The 15356-nt window shown below is 34.9% G+C and overlaps 1 protein-coding gene across 3 annotated transcripts; it reads right to left on the bottom strand.

Moving 5' to 3' along the window:
• Positions 1-8865, bottom strand: LOC113061394 (UDP-glucuronosyltransferase 2B31). Of its 3 annotated transcripts, none has more exons than XM_074559871.1 (3): positions 8786-8865; positions 4880-6509; positions 1-87 (listed from the first exon to the last, which is right to left on the bottom strand). In XM_074559871.1, exon 2 carries the CDS (start codon positions 6480-6482, stop codon positions 4899-4901), a length of 1584 nt encoding a protein of 527 aa, XP_074415972.1. In that variant the 5' UTR covers positions 6483-6509; positions 8786-8865; the 3' UTR covers positions 1-87; positions 4880-4898. The 3 variants fall into 3 exon arrangements, with proteins under 3 accessions (XP_074415972.1, XP_074415973.1, XP_074415971.1); XM_074559872.1 differs by lacking the exon at positions 1-87 and adding an exon at positions 115-230; XM_074559870.1 differs by lacking the exon at positions 1-87 and having other exon boundaries at positions 4760-6509.
• Positions 8866-15356: the final 6491 nt, after the last annotated feature.

The following is a 15356-nucleotide window of genomic DNA, read 5'->3' on the forward strand; positions in this document are numbered from 1 at the left end:
AAGCTGCCGGCAGGATCTGGAGACTCAAGATCTTGATGTGACGGAGATGACGCTCTACAGCTCCAGCTGATACACATCCTTCCTCATCTGAGTGCAGAAAAACACTTTACACGGCAATGAAGAACACACAAGAATGAGACAGGTCTTACAGGGACATCGTTTCTTTCAACAATGAAGATGCGTCATCATTTACTCATGCTCATTGTGTTACTTGTATTTTTCTCTTTCGTCTGTGGAAGAAAAAAAAGGCCAAATCTTTAAGTCTGCTCTGATCTGTACGATTAAGTATGAATCAGATCTGATCACAAATGTTAATAGAAGGTGAAAATAGTCAGTGAATCATCACTTCAGTCTATTCATCAAAGAAAGGTATTGTAAAACTTTAAATATAGCATTATTGGACCACTTTCTTTTTTTTTGCTTTAAATCTTATGTTCATTGTAATTGCATGGAAAAGAGAGAACGGCATTATTATCATCATCATGGCAGGAATAGTAACACAGCTTTAGATCATCAACAGGGAGGGTCAATATGGTGTGACGGAAATTCATTTTGGGGGGAACTAACACTTCATAGAATAATTTCAGGTTAAGTTAAACTCTATTGATCGAATTCACACAAAGTTATTTTGACTCCTATATATGCATTTACACCAGAGGGTGATAAAATCACTTATTAAATTTGCCTGTGTTAAGTTATTCACAACATTTCAATTCCTGTAATGACCATGTAAAACCAGTTAACTCTACAGTTGTATGTATTTTACGAAACTTTTCAATAATTGTTCTTTTTTTTTTATTGCATTGAGAAAGTATGCCAATGTACTGTAATGCAAAAACTATATTCTACATATATTTTTAAATGTATAAGAAAATAATGTACTATACTGTATAAAAAATTCTACATCCTATAAAATGTAAATGTATAAAAAAAGTCATAGTCAAATAAAAAAATACAATAAATGCAACTATGAATGCTACCTTTTGAATTTTTTTAAAAATAATAATAAAAATTATATATTAATTACTATTAATCAACAAGTTAATCAACTGAGATATGAGCAAACTCAAGATACAAAAAAATGAGCAAAATTGTACCTTTAAAAGGTGACACGGAGGTGGCCCAAATGCCATTTTATATGTAATATGAGCATTTCTTTATTTAGTCAGTGTTGTTCATGTACAGAAATCTAATTTAAGTAAAATAGCATTGCATATGTCTTACATCTAGATTAATCCTGGTTATGGCTAGTTATTAATATTATTATTAATTCAGTAGCAGTTTGTTTTCTCTCTCTCTCTCTCTTGGATTAAAATAGACAGCAGCTAGTACATTAGGTGCAGTCACTTTAAGACTAAATGCATGGATCCAGTATAATGATACACAACTTTCTCCACTGTTTACATTCACTTAAGACATAACGGACATTTTTCAAGGAAACTCACACCAAGACGGATATGTATTTGTCCATTCAAGTGTAAAAGAGATCTATAATCATCACCACACAAGCTACAGCCCTGACCAACGGTCTAATAGTCCTTTACCTTAATTACGCTCAAGAATGGACATTACTGTTGAGCCAGAGCAGCTGGGAGGGAAACACAAACTGAATCAGACATCTGACTGACATTATTGCTGTTATTAAGTGCCTGTTTTACAACTACCTCACATCAACTTGAAAACGGGTCATTTTACACTCACTGTTCATGAAACAGACAAGAAAACTGACTCCAATGTAGTTTGTGTAAGGATTCAGGAAAGATATCACGCAAGATACTGAACAACACATATCATTGGACTACAGTTAGGAATATTAAAGGACTTTTATCTTGCATATCCCAGCCAGACGCAAATGCCTTCATTAGTTCAGTAGGTTACGTATTAGCTAATTTTCTATGGAAGCTTGTTTCTGCCACAGGATAAAAATAAAAAAAAAAAAAAAAAATAAAGTCTGAATTCTGAGTTTATTTCCCGCAATTATGTCTTTTTTTCTCAGAATTGCAAGAAAAAAAAAAAGTCTAATTTGTGAAATATAAATTATGAATTGTAAGGAAAACTGTCTTAAATTGTGAGATAAAACTTTAAAAGGGAGAAAAAAAAAAAAATCCCATGGCGGTAACAGAAAAACAGAATTGCAATATGTAAACTCAGAATTCAGAGAAATAGAGATATGTATTTGGAATTGCAAAAAAATTTAATAATAATAATTACAATTCTGAGTACAATATAAATCTAAAAGGTGAGAAAGGGTTTTATCTTTTTTATCTAACAATTCTGAACTTTTTTTCTTGCAATTTTGAATGACAATTCTGAAACAGAATTACAAGAAAAAAAGTTATGAATTGTGAGAAGAAACAATTTTATTTTTATTTTTTTGGCAGAAATAAGCTTCCATAATTTTCAGCTCAATCATGCAAACACCATCAAAATAGTATGAGCAAGACCACATAAACAGTCTGTTTTACAAGCTTTCCTGATCGTTTCAAAATCAAATCTTTTATTTTTTATTTGTGTTATTTTATTTTTATACTACATCCGAGTGATTTGAAGATTACTCAGTGTATATATTTTTAGACGTTATCTTTTGTATCAGGAGTGTTAACTGCATAAAACAAATCAAAAAGGACAATATCCAGTGCTTTCTCATGTGCAGAACACACTCTTTACTTGACAGCCAAGCAGACTTCTGTTAAACGTAAAAGCTCTGTTCTCTCTGAAATGAGCTGTAATTGCTCTGAAGACACGGTGTGGTGATTAAACGCTGTTAAGATGTTCAAGCACGTTTAGTCGTTACAGACAGCAACAGCAGCATAAGGAGGTTGAGTGTCACCTCTATTAAACCAGAGTCCCGCAGGTCACTGGAATTACAGACTCTAATGATGTGCTAATGGTTTCTGGAAAGGATAGCAGTGGAAGAAAACGGTTTAATCTTAAAGTCAACACTAGATCAAACTGACTCGATTTACTTGCTTAATACATATCGCTGGTGTTAATGTGAATGATGTATCAGTGAGTGTTACTCTGAAGCAGTGCTCTGACCCCAGCTTAATGTTGAGATAAAACGTTAACCAACAGCCAAAACAGTAACGTATGCATTCTCCCATTCAGGTCTGTTATTCTGATATCAAAGTCTACACTAAACATTTTGTTTCTATTCATGCTGGCTTTAAGATTTAGCACTTGAGCAAAATTCACATGGTAAATCACTCATAGCAGAAGTTTTTAGTTTTACTATTTTAAATTGTATTTGTCATTTTTATTAATTACATGTATAATTTGTGTGTGTGTTGAATAGAATTATATATTTAAAAGAATTATATATAATTCTATTTTACATTAATACGTGTGTGTGTGTGTGTGTGTGTGTGTATGTATAAATGCTAAATAGAATTATATATACACATAACAGAATTATATAATTCTATTTTACATAAATACATTTGTGTGTGTATGTATAAATGCTAAATAGAATTATATATACACATAACAGAATTATATAATTCTATTTTACATAAATACATTTGTGTGTGTATGTATAAATGCTAAATAGAATTATATATACACATAACAGAATTATAGAATTCTATTTTACATAAATACATTTGTGTGTGTATAAATGCTAAAATAGCATTATATATACCCAAAACAGAATTATATAATTCTATTTTACATAAATACATTTGTGTGTATAAATGCTAAATAGAATTATATACACACACAACAGAATTTTATAATTCTATTTTACATAAATATATTTGTGTGTGTGTGTATAAATGCTAAATAGAATTACATTCACACACAACAGAATTTTATAATACTATTTTACATAAATACATTTGTGCGTATGTGTAAATGCTAAATAGAATTATATATACACATAACAGAATTATAGAATTCTATTTTACATAAATACATTTGTGCGTGTATGTATAAATGCTAAATAGAATTATATATATATATATATATATATATATATATATATATATATATATATATATATATATATATATATATACACATAACAGAATTATAGAATTCTATTTTACATAAATAAATTTGTGTGTGTATAAATGCTAAATAGAATTATATATACCCAAAACAGAATTATATAATTCTATTTTACATAAATACATTTGTGTATAAATGCTAAATAGAATTATATACACACACAACAGAATTATATAATTCTATTTTACATAAATATATTTGTGTGTATAAATGCTAAATAAAATTATATATACACAAAACAGAATTATATAATTCTATTTTACATAAATGCATTGGTGTGTGTGTGTGTGTGTGTATGCATGTATAAATGCTAAATAGAATTATATATATATATATACACATAACAGAATTATATAATTCTGTTTTAAATAAATACATTTGTGTGTGTATATAAATGCTAAATAGAATTATATATACACCCACAACAGAATTATATAATTCCATTTTACATAAATATATTTGTGTGTATAAATGCTAAATAAAATTATATATACACAAAACAGAATTACATAATTCTATTTTACATAAATACATTGGTGTGTGTGTGTGTTATGCATTTTTATGTCCAAAAATATGGTCAATACTGAATCACAGAAGAACATTACAATAAAAGAGAAAAAAAAAAACAAGCATTTTAGTTGATTTAGCAAAAAATAATACATTTTATTACAGGTTTTAATAATCCGTTTCATAATTTCAGAACTATTTCAATGTAGGCAGTTTGTGTGAAAACAAATCTCTCTTTTTTTTTTGGTAAATGTTAGATTTTTAAAAATATCAAATATTTCTGTATCATACAATTATAATCTGCACCATCCTGTTGACCATCAAAAAAAAAAAAAAACTTAAGAAAAAAAGTTTCAGTTGTGACCTTAATGTTATCTCCACGCTTACTCTTGCTTCACTCGTTGTCTTTTCGCACATGACCTGCAACATAAACATCTGATCACTATAAACACAATATAAACAGTTAAAGACACGATTGATAACAAGAACACTACAACATCAACACTGTGGTACGAGTACCAGGGCATTTTATAAGAGTCGGTGCGCAGGTGAGCAGCGCCTCGGTGTCTCATGACAAACTCAATCCAGAAGATGGCGCTGTCTAACGGATTTATCGGCACGTCTCTATGCAGACTGGATAGTTTCTGCATGTTCTTCCTGTAGGACGGCTCTGTAAGCACTTCCTGTAAGGCATCTTTAAATACATGTCTATCTATGGTTGAAATATCCACAACTTTAGCGACGCCTCTATGCCTCATTTTTGAAAGGTTATCATCCTGATCGAAAACCAGCGGTAATCCGACTATAGGAACGGCATGATAAATAGCTTCAAAAATCCCATTAATGCCTCCATGAGACACAAAAACCTTGGTTTTAACATGTCCTAAGAGATCATTCTGTGGAAGCCACTTTACAAGTAAAGTGTTGTTGCCCAAAGTAGACGGAGTCTCTCCGGTGTACCTCCAAATCACTTTCTGTGGAAGCTGAGCAAACGCAGCAGCTATTTCATCAGCTATATCAAGCGGAAGTTGGGCAACAAATGTTCCTAAAGACATCACAATGACGCCATGCTCTCCCGAACTCTGGACGAAATCCTCCAGATCCCTCTGCAACTCTTTTGCAGGCTTGCATTGGAAACCGCCGACGTAAATGGCGTTTGGCATAGTCGGCCGAGGAAATTCAAAGACGAAATCGACCGTCATGAGCCAAATATCAGCCGCTTGGAATAATTCAAAATAGTGCACATCAGGGCCAAAATATCGGCCGCACAAAGCGCTGTAGTGAGGCCCGACGATAGTCTTGTAAAGGAAAAGCCGAATAGTGTAAAACAACACATTATACATTCTCTGAAGGAAAGTCATGTTATCCGTCAGCAGAGAGAGCGTGAAGGGAACGTAAGACAGAGGAGACGGTGCGATCGCAAAATGCGCTTCTCCATGCACAGTAAATCGGACGTTAAAAACAAGAGGTAGGTTCAGATAATGCGCGAGAACAACACCTCCTCCGTTCGCTGGATCGGTCAACATCACGTCAAAGTTCGCCTGTTTGAGTTCTTCAAGCAGCTTGGGATCTTTCTCGATAATATAGATCACCATTTCGCAAATCTTCCTGTGCATTTCGGAAAACTTCTCTTTTAGCTCCATGTCCAGTTTGAATCTGGTCCACGCCGACTGCTGCTGCCGCCGGATCTGCAGTTGTCTAGAAACAAAGCTGCTGTAAAACTGATCGTCTCCGCCCAGAAGGAACGGGACGGTCAGCGAGACGTAGTGTGGAGACGTCTCTGAGATGAACCAGCCGTCGAGGGCCCGGATCACGGTGATCTGATGACCCCTGGAGTGAAGCTCCTGGATCAAGATGTTCAGGTTCACCCAGTGACTGCCTTCGTGAGGAAACACCAGGATTTTCCCACAATGCACTGGGAAGGTCAGGGTTAGAATGATGCTCGAGGCAATAAAGATCAAATCCATCCTTATATGAGGAGCACAAACATGTGTCTGAAAGACATAAACACACAGCGTGTGATGCTCATCATTTATCAGACAAGCTTTGCTCTCTAATGCAGTCCTGTGTGTTTGAATAGCTTTAAACTGAAATTATCCAAAAACAGTGAAATGTTGTCACTATTATACACTCTCAGAAAAAAAAAAAAAAAAGGTACAAAAGCTGTCACTGGGGCGGTTACCTTTTCAAAAGGGAAACTTTTGTACCTAAAGAGTCTGTACTGGTACCTTAAAAGTACAAATTAGTATCTCAAAGTGTACATGTTAATACCTAAAAGGTACAAAAGTATACCTTTTGAAAAGGTTCCACCCCAGTGACCGCTTTTGTACCTTTTTTTTCCCGGAGTGTGGTGACACAAGGTAACTGGACAAGAAGAAGAACAAACTCTATATCCCCTTTTCTAAATCTTTAATTTAATACTGAGATATTAAAATAAACTAAAGAATTAAGAATTAATAGCACCTGTATGTTTGCAAAATGTTAGCTAACGTATGCTACAAGTGAGAACTCACAGTCTGTACAATATGTGATTTCTTTCAAGAAAAACAGTTGATAAAATGATTTTCAATGTCACGGTTCTCTCACATATACACGCAAGAATAATATCCAAATCCATGTTATTCATTGCTATATGGGACGTTCTGTAAATACAGAAGCAGTAACACAGATTGTCATCTCATATAGGCTAAAGGTTGTAATGTGGCAGAATTATACATTTGAGAGTATCATTGCGTGTAATAATTATGCAATTAATTCTGTTTTGACACTCAGACTTGTATTTCTCTGCCTGGTAAATTGTCGATGTGTTTCTGCTTGAAAAATAAAGGAAGAAAAATAAAACATCAGGAAGCGGTTCTTACACAACCTTCGTGTGTGTCACCAGGAAACTATTTCATGCTTAATGCAGTTTTATAGGGTTTCGCATTGTTGCAATGTCCTTTTTGGAACATTAAATTATATTTGCATAAAATTTTCCTCATTCACCAAACGTCTAGTTAACTACACAAAATTGGTTGCAAATGCCATTTTAAGCTGACTTTAGGAGAAATAATTGACTTGAATACTGTTCAGCATCTGCCAATGTATCACAGATACTTTACATTTACTCTGGGAACAAACTCAATCAAACATCTAGACATGATCGCAACGCAATGTATTTCAAGGTCCATTTCAAGCAGTTTTACCATTGTCCTGATAACAAACCTGTTTACATACGCTAAAACAAAAACATTCAACTCTGATTAGTGAAATATCTTAGTGTGTCCTGTTGAATTTCATCTAGACTGCGGTCAAAGTGGCCTTGGTCTGAACAACCACATCCTCATATCACAATTACTGTCTGTAAGGCACTTTTGAGTAATTCTGCATGAATGTAAACCTAAACTTAAGACAAAATCAAGCAGCAAGTCAAAGATCCACACCCTGGGTTAAAATATTTTGCCCTGGAGTACCTTTACACCCCCTGAAGTACAAACCTTCCCATGATGCATTGCAAAACAAAACAAGATGTTCCTAACAGTGAACCTTTGTCAGGGTAGACGCCTTATTTTTTTAATCTGTCACCAATGTATAATTATTAAACACTACAATAAGTCAATTACTCACCATACATTGATTTGCTTGACAATAAATTATTGTATAACTCAAAGCAAACTCAGGACAGTGTCAGAAAGGATGGTAGTTATCTTGAACCCTGTGTACACACTTACACACTTACCAGGGTAAATTATTATAGTTACTAGCCTACAATAAATCCTGATATTAGGTAACACTGTCACACTGGAACCTGGAATAAAAAATTTAAATAAGTACATAATATAAAGCTGAACATAATGATAGTACGAAGTCCATATATGGGTGTATTTTACAGAAGTAACTGCAGTAATTAAGGTTAACATGGTAATTTGTGTTAAGCCTGGAGGTAAACCTACATCAAAGTTATTCATAGACAGTTCTGATACAAAGAGTTCAATTTCCGGAAACAAAGTATCAGTTCTCTCACTTTGATGGTCGCCGCTTTTCTTTTTTTTTTTGGAGGGCAAACACTGAAATCATCAAGGTTTGTTGAGCTGTAGAGAGCTAAATACAACATTAAAACGACAGTCCACACAAACAACAACGAATGTGTCCTGTGTGGCGCGGATTACAACATGGAAGCTCATTTCAGATGGCGTGATAATAATTTACACTGTCTAAAACGAAGCGTTTCCAATCTTGGTTGTGTGTAAAAGCTGTTATGGTTTACAATAAATTAAATAATTAAACTTACCAGCTGAACTGAGAGTGACAACTGTGCAACGCGGTGAGCTCGTGTGTGAACCACTTCTCTGTTTGTTTGGGTGAATGGAGGCGGAGCTCATGAATATTAATTACGTCATGTCCGTGATGATTGGACAATGTTTTAGAGCGTCAATACAAGCGTCATTACTATTCAAAACCAGTATGTATTTTAAACAGAGCACAATCATATCATAGAATACACTGGCCTGGTTAGTTAGATAGAAAAATAAAACAATCAAGTAAACACAAAAAAAAAAAAAAAAAACGTACTGAATACTAATACGCACTACATTAAAATACACCATATGCAGAAATTATACAAAACAAATCAATTTACTAGATCCAAATTCTCACAGTATTAGGACATTTTGTCACGTATTTGTTGATATACAATACACTATACTGAAATAGTGACTGCCCAAAGATAAAGAAAAACCTATCAATTCATGTCAAATTCAAGGTATCAGCAGCTTTCTTGTGTTTGTACCAATCGTTATCATTGTTTTTATCACGTGCTTATGAAGTGTCTTAAATTCTATCATGTCTATATGTATTTATATATGACGATATAAAGAATAAACTCATCCTGAGAAATTATTATTGGAGTCATAGTGTGACAACTAGCCCCAGTGTTGTATCTGCTAGCTCTGTACTTTTACAGTGTTTTCTAATGCATCTGACCATGAGTGTCATGCCGAATCAGTCCAGAAGAGGGCGCTAATAGTTTTTAAAGGCGTGTCTCTACTGACGGAAGCCTGTAAGCGAAGAAGATACTCAATAACAGACTATTCCTCAGGGTTCTCCACACACAAAGTATTTGTGAAAATATTTTTTACTCACAAAGAGCACTTTCTACCCAATTATATACTTTAGATATTGTGCAAACTATAGAAATGTGTATTCATTATGTATGTATATGAAGTAAGGAAATTGTGGTATAAATATAAGCACAACTACAAAATGGACCGGGGCAAGTTGTCCCAGTGGAAAAGTCACGGTAACATTACAAAACAAACAAAAAATGAAGTAAATAAATGTTTGTTTTCACTATCAGTGTTTTATGTTGTTAGGGTTAGGTTTAAGGTTAAATTATCAGGCTACTAGTAATAGCTTTTGTGTAAACACAAGAACAAACACACAGACACACACAGCAATACATTATTATAGATCAATGTTTTAATGTGACAACTAACACCATTCACTGTGACAAAATGTACACAAAAAGTAAACACTTTTTAACAGTGTAGCAACTGAGAAATTATGTAGAGATATAAGGTTTATGCAGAAATTGGCTTTTTTCAACTGTGACTGCGTTAAATTTGGTCAGAACTTGAGATCTTCATGAGTTCCTATCAGCTGCAAACACAGACTCTGTGTGGAAGAGATAAAACAAATGCTGTTATATTCATGAACCTATAAAACTATTATTACAAAATAAACATGAATCAATTCTTTGGAAAACAGCACAACTCATACGTGCACATGAATAAGAATAGTATGTTGTTGTTTGGCTCATGTTAATGAACTGTATCTAAGCCTGTTTGCATTTATATTTGTCTTCTTAAAGGCACATGATGTGAGCTTTTTCAACATTTCATTTAACTGTGATAATACTGATCATCTGAACTCTTCCTTCATTTGTGTTAATGTTTATTCAGCTATTCGTTTTAATATGTCTAGTAGAATAAACGCGAACACAACACAAATATAATAAATATGTCAAAACATATTGTTAATGACATAAGTTCTGTAGGAGTTAGTCACAGTTGAACAACTTTTGAAGTTTTAATGTGGCGGTAACAAACAGATGAACCAAACAAACACCACTCAACTCATTTTATTAATTTATTTACAGTATTTGTTATTATCTACAAATATATGCAATTTTGAAATAATCTGATTGTATTTAGTGTTGTACCTCATGTTTTATAGTAGCATTACTTCAATACTCACTTCTGTATGAGTCTCCAGATCAGGGCCAAAATTTTGCTTCAATATTTTGAATTCTTCTTTCCAGATCTTCTGTTTTTTCTCCAAGCTCATTTGTTTGTCTTTCCAGATCTTCTGTTCTTTCTTCAAGATCATTTGTACTCCTTTCCAGGTCTTCCGTTTTTCTTTCAACCTCATCTGTTTTGTTTTCCAGATCTTCTGCTTTTTCTTCCAGATCGCAAACTCTTTCTTCGAGATCAGCCATTTTTCTGATATTAAGCCTTGTCTCTGACTGCTGCTGGTGTGTGAAGGTTGTGAAGGTGCTGTGTAAAAATAACTGTTATTCCCACCTTTCGCTTATAAACCCTAGTGATTGCACAAGACTAGACAGGAACTTTTGTTCAGTCCGCAGGTTTTATTCAGTTCCAAGATTCCTCTGACGTCAGTGAGTTCACTAATGGAGCAACAAGCCACAGATACAATAACTATCCACCTTTTTTCCTGACGTGAAAATGGGCCCAGTTTTCCCCAGTGTTAACTATGCTAATGACAAATAAATGCCTCTTGACTTGACTAGTTTGTATTGTAAACAGTTTTACCATTTACTGCACGCTGTTATTTTCCTTGTTATGAAACGGAAGTCTCATTACACTCACACTCTGCACATTAATACAGTAAAGCTTCAATATTTCTGATGGTAACATCCAATTTGCCCTGAACAGACTTTTTGGACCATAATTGTACTAATGAATGCTTTTATTCATCAGATGCTGCAAAACTCTTGGTTGAGCAGGCAGCTTTATATAAAGTATATAGTTAAAATAAGGTATTTGACCTTGAAGCATCTTTATCAGTCCTGTGGTTTTGGATGCAAGCCAATATGATTCATTAAAAAAAATCATGTGGAGATCGACATCTGACACAACCAGATCTACAAGAAACCTAAGAGTATCCCGCCCTTACATGAAAACGAAACTTCATTAAAAACATTTCAGAGAAGAGCTTAAGGTTTCAGAAACAAAATAAAGATACAAAACAACAACGCTAAATAAAGAACTGTGTAAGACACAAAGCTTATAATTCACCCAAATCTTGTCAGATTTCCGTTACAGCTCAGGCTAATATCAAACCCACACTGATCTTCTTGATGATGGTTTTATCTCTGCTAACATCTGAAGACTCGTTTGAGCATCTACTCTGAGCTACTCCAGTCTTCACTATACATCACTAACAAACATGTACATTTATTCAGTTGGCGCTTTTATCCAAAATGAGGAACATCACAAGCAATTTGTCAAGTCAACAATAGCCGCAGTTCACAATGTCAAGTTTATAGTTTAAACTACAGTAAAAGCAATAGGAATAATAGTGTCTTTAAACGGACTTCTAAACAAAAAAAGACAATTTAAGAGTTTGAAGTGCCCTGTCTCTTTTGTTATGATCTATTTCAAGTTAACAGACAGAAAACTTAAGAATTGAATTTCTCTGGATGCAAATAAACATACAGTTGCTATGACGTGAACACAATGAAAATGGAGCAAACTCTCTGCATCCAGGTGATTTTGGTCACCATGTCTTTAATAAAATTTGTGTTTATATAGACTTTCAATAATGAGAAATATTCACTGGAGTAAGTGAGACAGATTTGATCACAGTCTGAGAAGAGAAATATAAGATACTATATGTGAATATGTGTTTCCTATTCTAAAGTGTTACAGAGATGTTCTGACTCATGTTAATGTATCTGTTTGCACTTGTATTTGTCTTCTTGAGTTTGTTCAACATGTTAACATGTTAATGTTCATTTCTTCAGCTCTGAACTTCTGATGGATGTGACACTGGTCCGGTTGGTTCAGGTTTCATCATCTGTTAAATATCTCCGGTGGAACAAACATTAACACAAATAAATGAAGTGGAAGAAAAGAAAAACAATCGTTCTTGACCGATGTTTCAATGTCAGTTAGAACAACATCAACAGATAGACACAGACACTCAACTCATCTGATGTGATTACTGTGATTAATTTATGACATTTCTAACCATTTCAACAAAATTTGCTGTTTTGAAAGAATGTGATTGTATTGAATATTGTAGCTACCTCATGTTTTGATGCATATATGTCTGTGACCCTGATTTGTGAATCCATCTCTACTCAGTGCAAGATTGTGAAGGTCCTGTTTAAGTACACAAATGAGCATGTCTCCGGACATGAAACTGAAATCATGATATAGTGCTGATGCTAATACCATAAAAATATCATTCAGTGTTGTGCCATGCATTATATGTTGATACAAAGCACATCAAAAGTACCATAGTAATACCATTGTATAGTTTACAGAGCTTTTCATACATTAACCCCGCTGTATTTTAAACTCAGGTTGATTTTTTCACACTGTTCAGTCTTTATCCAGGGTTAAGAATGAATCCTTGATATTAAGGGTTTGAAGTTTCCCACTGTACTTTCTTAATACTCTTATTCACATTTCTGTGTTACTATCACAGATTGCATGAATACAGTACGTGATCAGTTTAAATATCAACTTATCTTCTGTATTCTTCATGGTAACATTCAATTTGCCCTGAACAGACTTATGGACAATAACTGCACAAATAAATAGCTCTCTTCTACACTCTTGCAAAACCTGCAAGGTTTCATAAACCACAATATTACAAATGTGAAACACTGCTTAGCTGTAGACAGACAGACAGACAATCAAAGATATATGTAGTTAGAAGAGGAAAGTTTTGTTAAAATATCTTGACCGCCCTTGAATATCATTCGGTTCCTGTGTTTTTCAGCCTGGTATTTGATTAAGTGTAAATCTGCAAACTCTCTGCCTCCAGGTGATTTACTGGAAAAAAAGTTCATTTAAGAGAAAGCCACATGACTCAAAGGCTGTTTTGCACATACTGTATGCCGTATGCAAACAAACACAGCCAGTATCTATTTGAATGGGGAAAGAGGAGTGTAGGAACTCAGATGGAATTTAGTAGTCTGTTTCTGACACATGCTCTATCTTGACTAAATCAAGTCAATGTCCATTACAATTACAATTCAGTAACATTTCAGATAATTCCAGTTTGACAGTAACGGTATCATAAATTTATAGATCCTTTAGTCTCGTTAAACTGTAACACAATACTTCATTCCTACAGTCACATTTTTGTCCTCCTGTGTCTGTGTGTGTGTCTGTGAGATTCAAACGACGATTCGACGCAGTGTCTCATTCCCTCGAGGAACCATGGTTACATGCATAACCTTGAGACGTTCCTCTTCAGGAACTCGAGCTGCGTCGAACACTATGGGGAACGAGGTGCCCACACCGCCAGACTTCCAAATCCTTGCCTAGTGTGTATCCGAAGAACACAGCTAAGGCACAGCTAAGGCAAGAGAACAGACGAGCCAGGAATGGCTCGCATATCAAGGTCATAGAACCTCACAAAGGTGGAGGGCATGGACCATCCCGCAGCATTGCAGATGTCCAATAGGAACACACCTGCTAAGAAGGCCTTGGAGACCGCTATACCTCGTGTGGAGTATTCAGAGGAATAAAATTTTGTGACTTTTCCTACATTATCTATGTATACATACAGAAAAAACTGAGCTTGATTCTGTTGTTGTGAATGTTTTATTAGTCTTTAATAATCTTTTTTCCATTTGTCCAAAAAGATAAATAAATACAACATAATTCTACAAATTTTCAGACAGAAATTAAGGCCTGGTACTTGAGCAAGAATGCAATGTAGAAAACACATGCTCACACACACACACATACAAACACAAACAGACACAGGTATGCAACAGAGAGCATTTGTATAGAATTTGTCAAATAAGATTTATCAAATTAAATCAGCCACACATGCAGAAAATAAAGATATAAAGGGGTGAGACCTAATGCGCACACACACACACACACACACACACACACATCTACACAACCACACAAACACGCACACCCAAAGACACTAACACTCACACAGAGACACTCACACACACACACCCAAAGACACTTACAGACACACACACACACACACACACACACTTGCACTCGCACAGAGACAAAAACAGACACTTGCGCGGACACAGAGACACACACTTGCACTCACACAGAGAAACGCACACACACTTGCACTCACACAGAGACACACACACACACACACACACTTGCACTTACACAGACACACACACACACACACACACACTTGCACTCACACAGAGACACACACACACACACAGAGACACTTGCACTCACACAGAGACACACACACACACACACACAGACACACTTGCACACACACACACACACACACACACACACACACACACACTTGCACTCACACAGAGACACACACACACACACAGAGACACTTGCACTCACACAGAGACACACACACACACACTTGCACTCACACAGAGACACACACACACACACACACACAGAGACACTTGCACTCACACAGACACACACAAACACACACACACACACACACAGACACTTGCACTCACACAGAGACACACACACACACACACACACACACACACACTCACACAGAGACACACACACACACTTGCACTCACACAGAGACACACACACACACACACACTTGCACTCACACAGAGACACACACAG

Source organism: Carassius auratus, chromosome 43, assembly GCF_003368295.1.
Source record: "Carassius auratus strain Wakin chromosome 43, ASM336829v1, whole genome shotgun sequence".
Taxonomy (NCBI): Eukaryota; Metazoa; Chordata; class Actinopteri; order Cypriniformes; family Cyprinidae; genus Carassius; species Carassius auratus.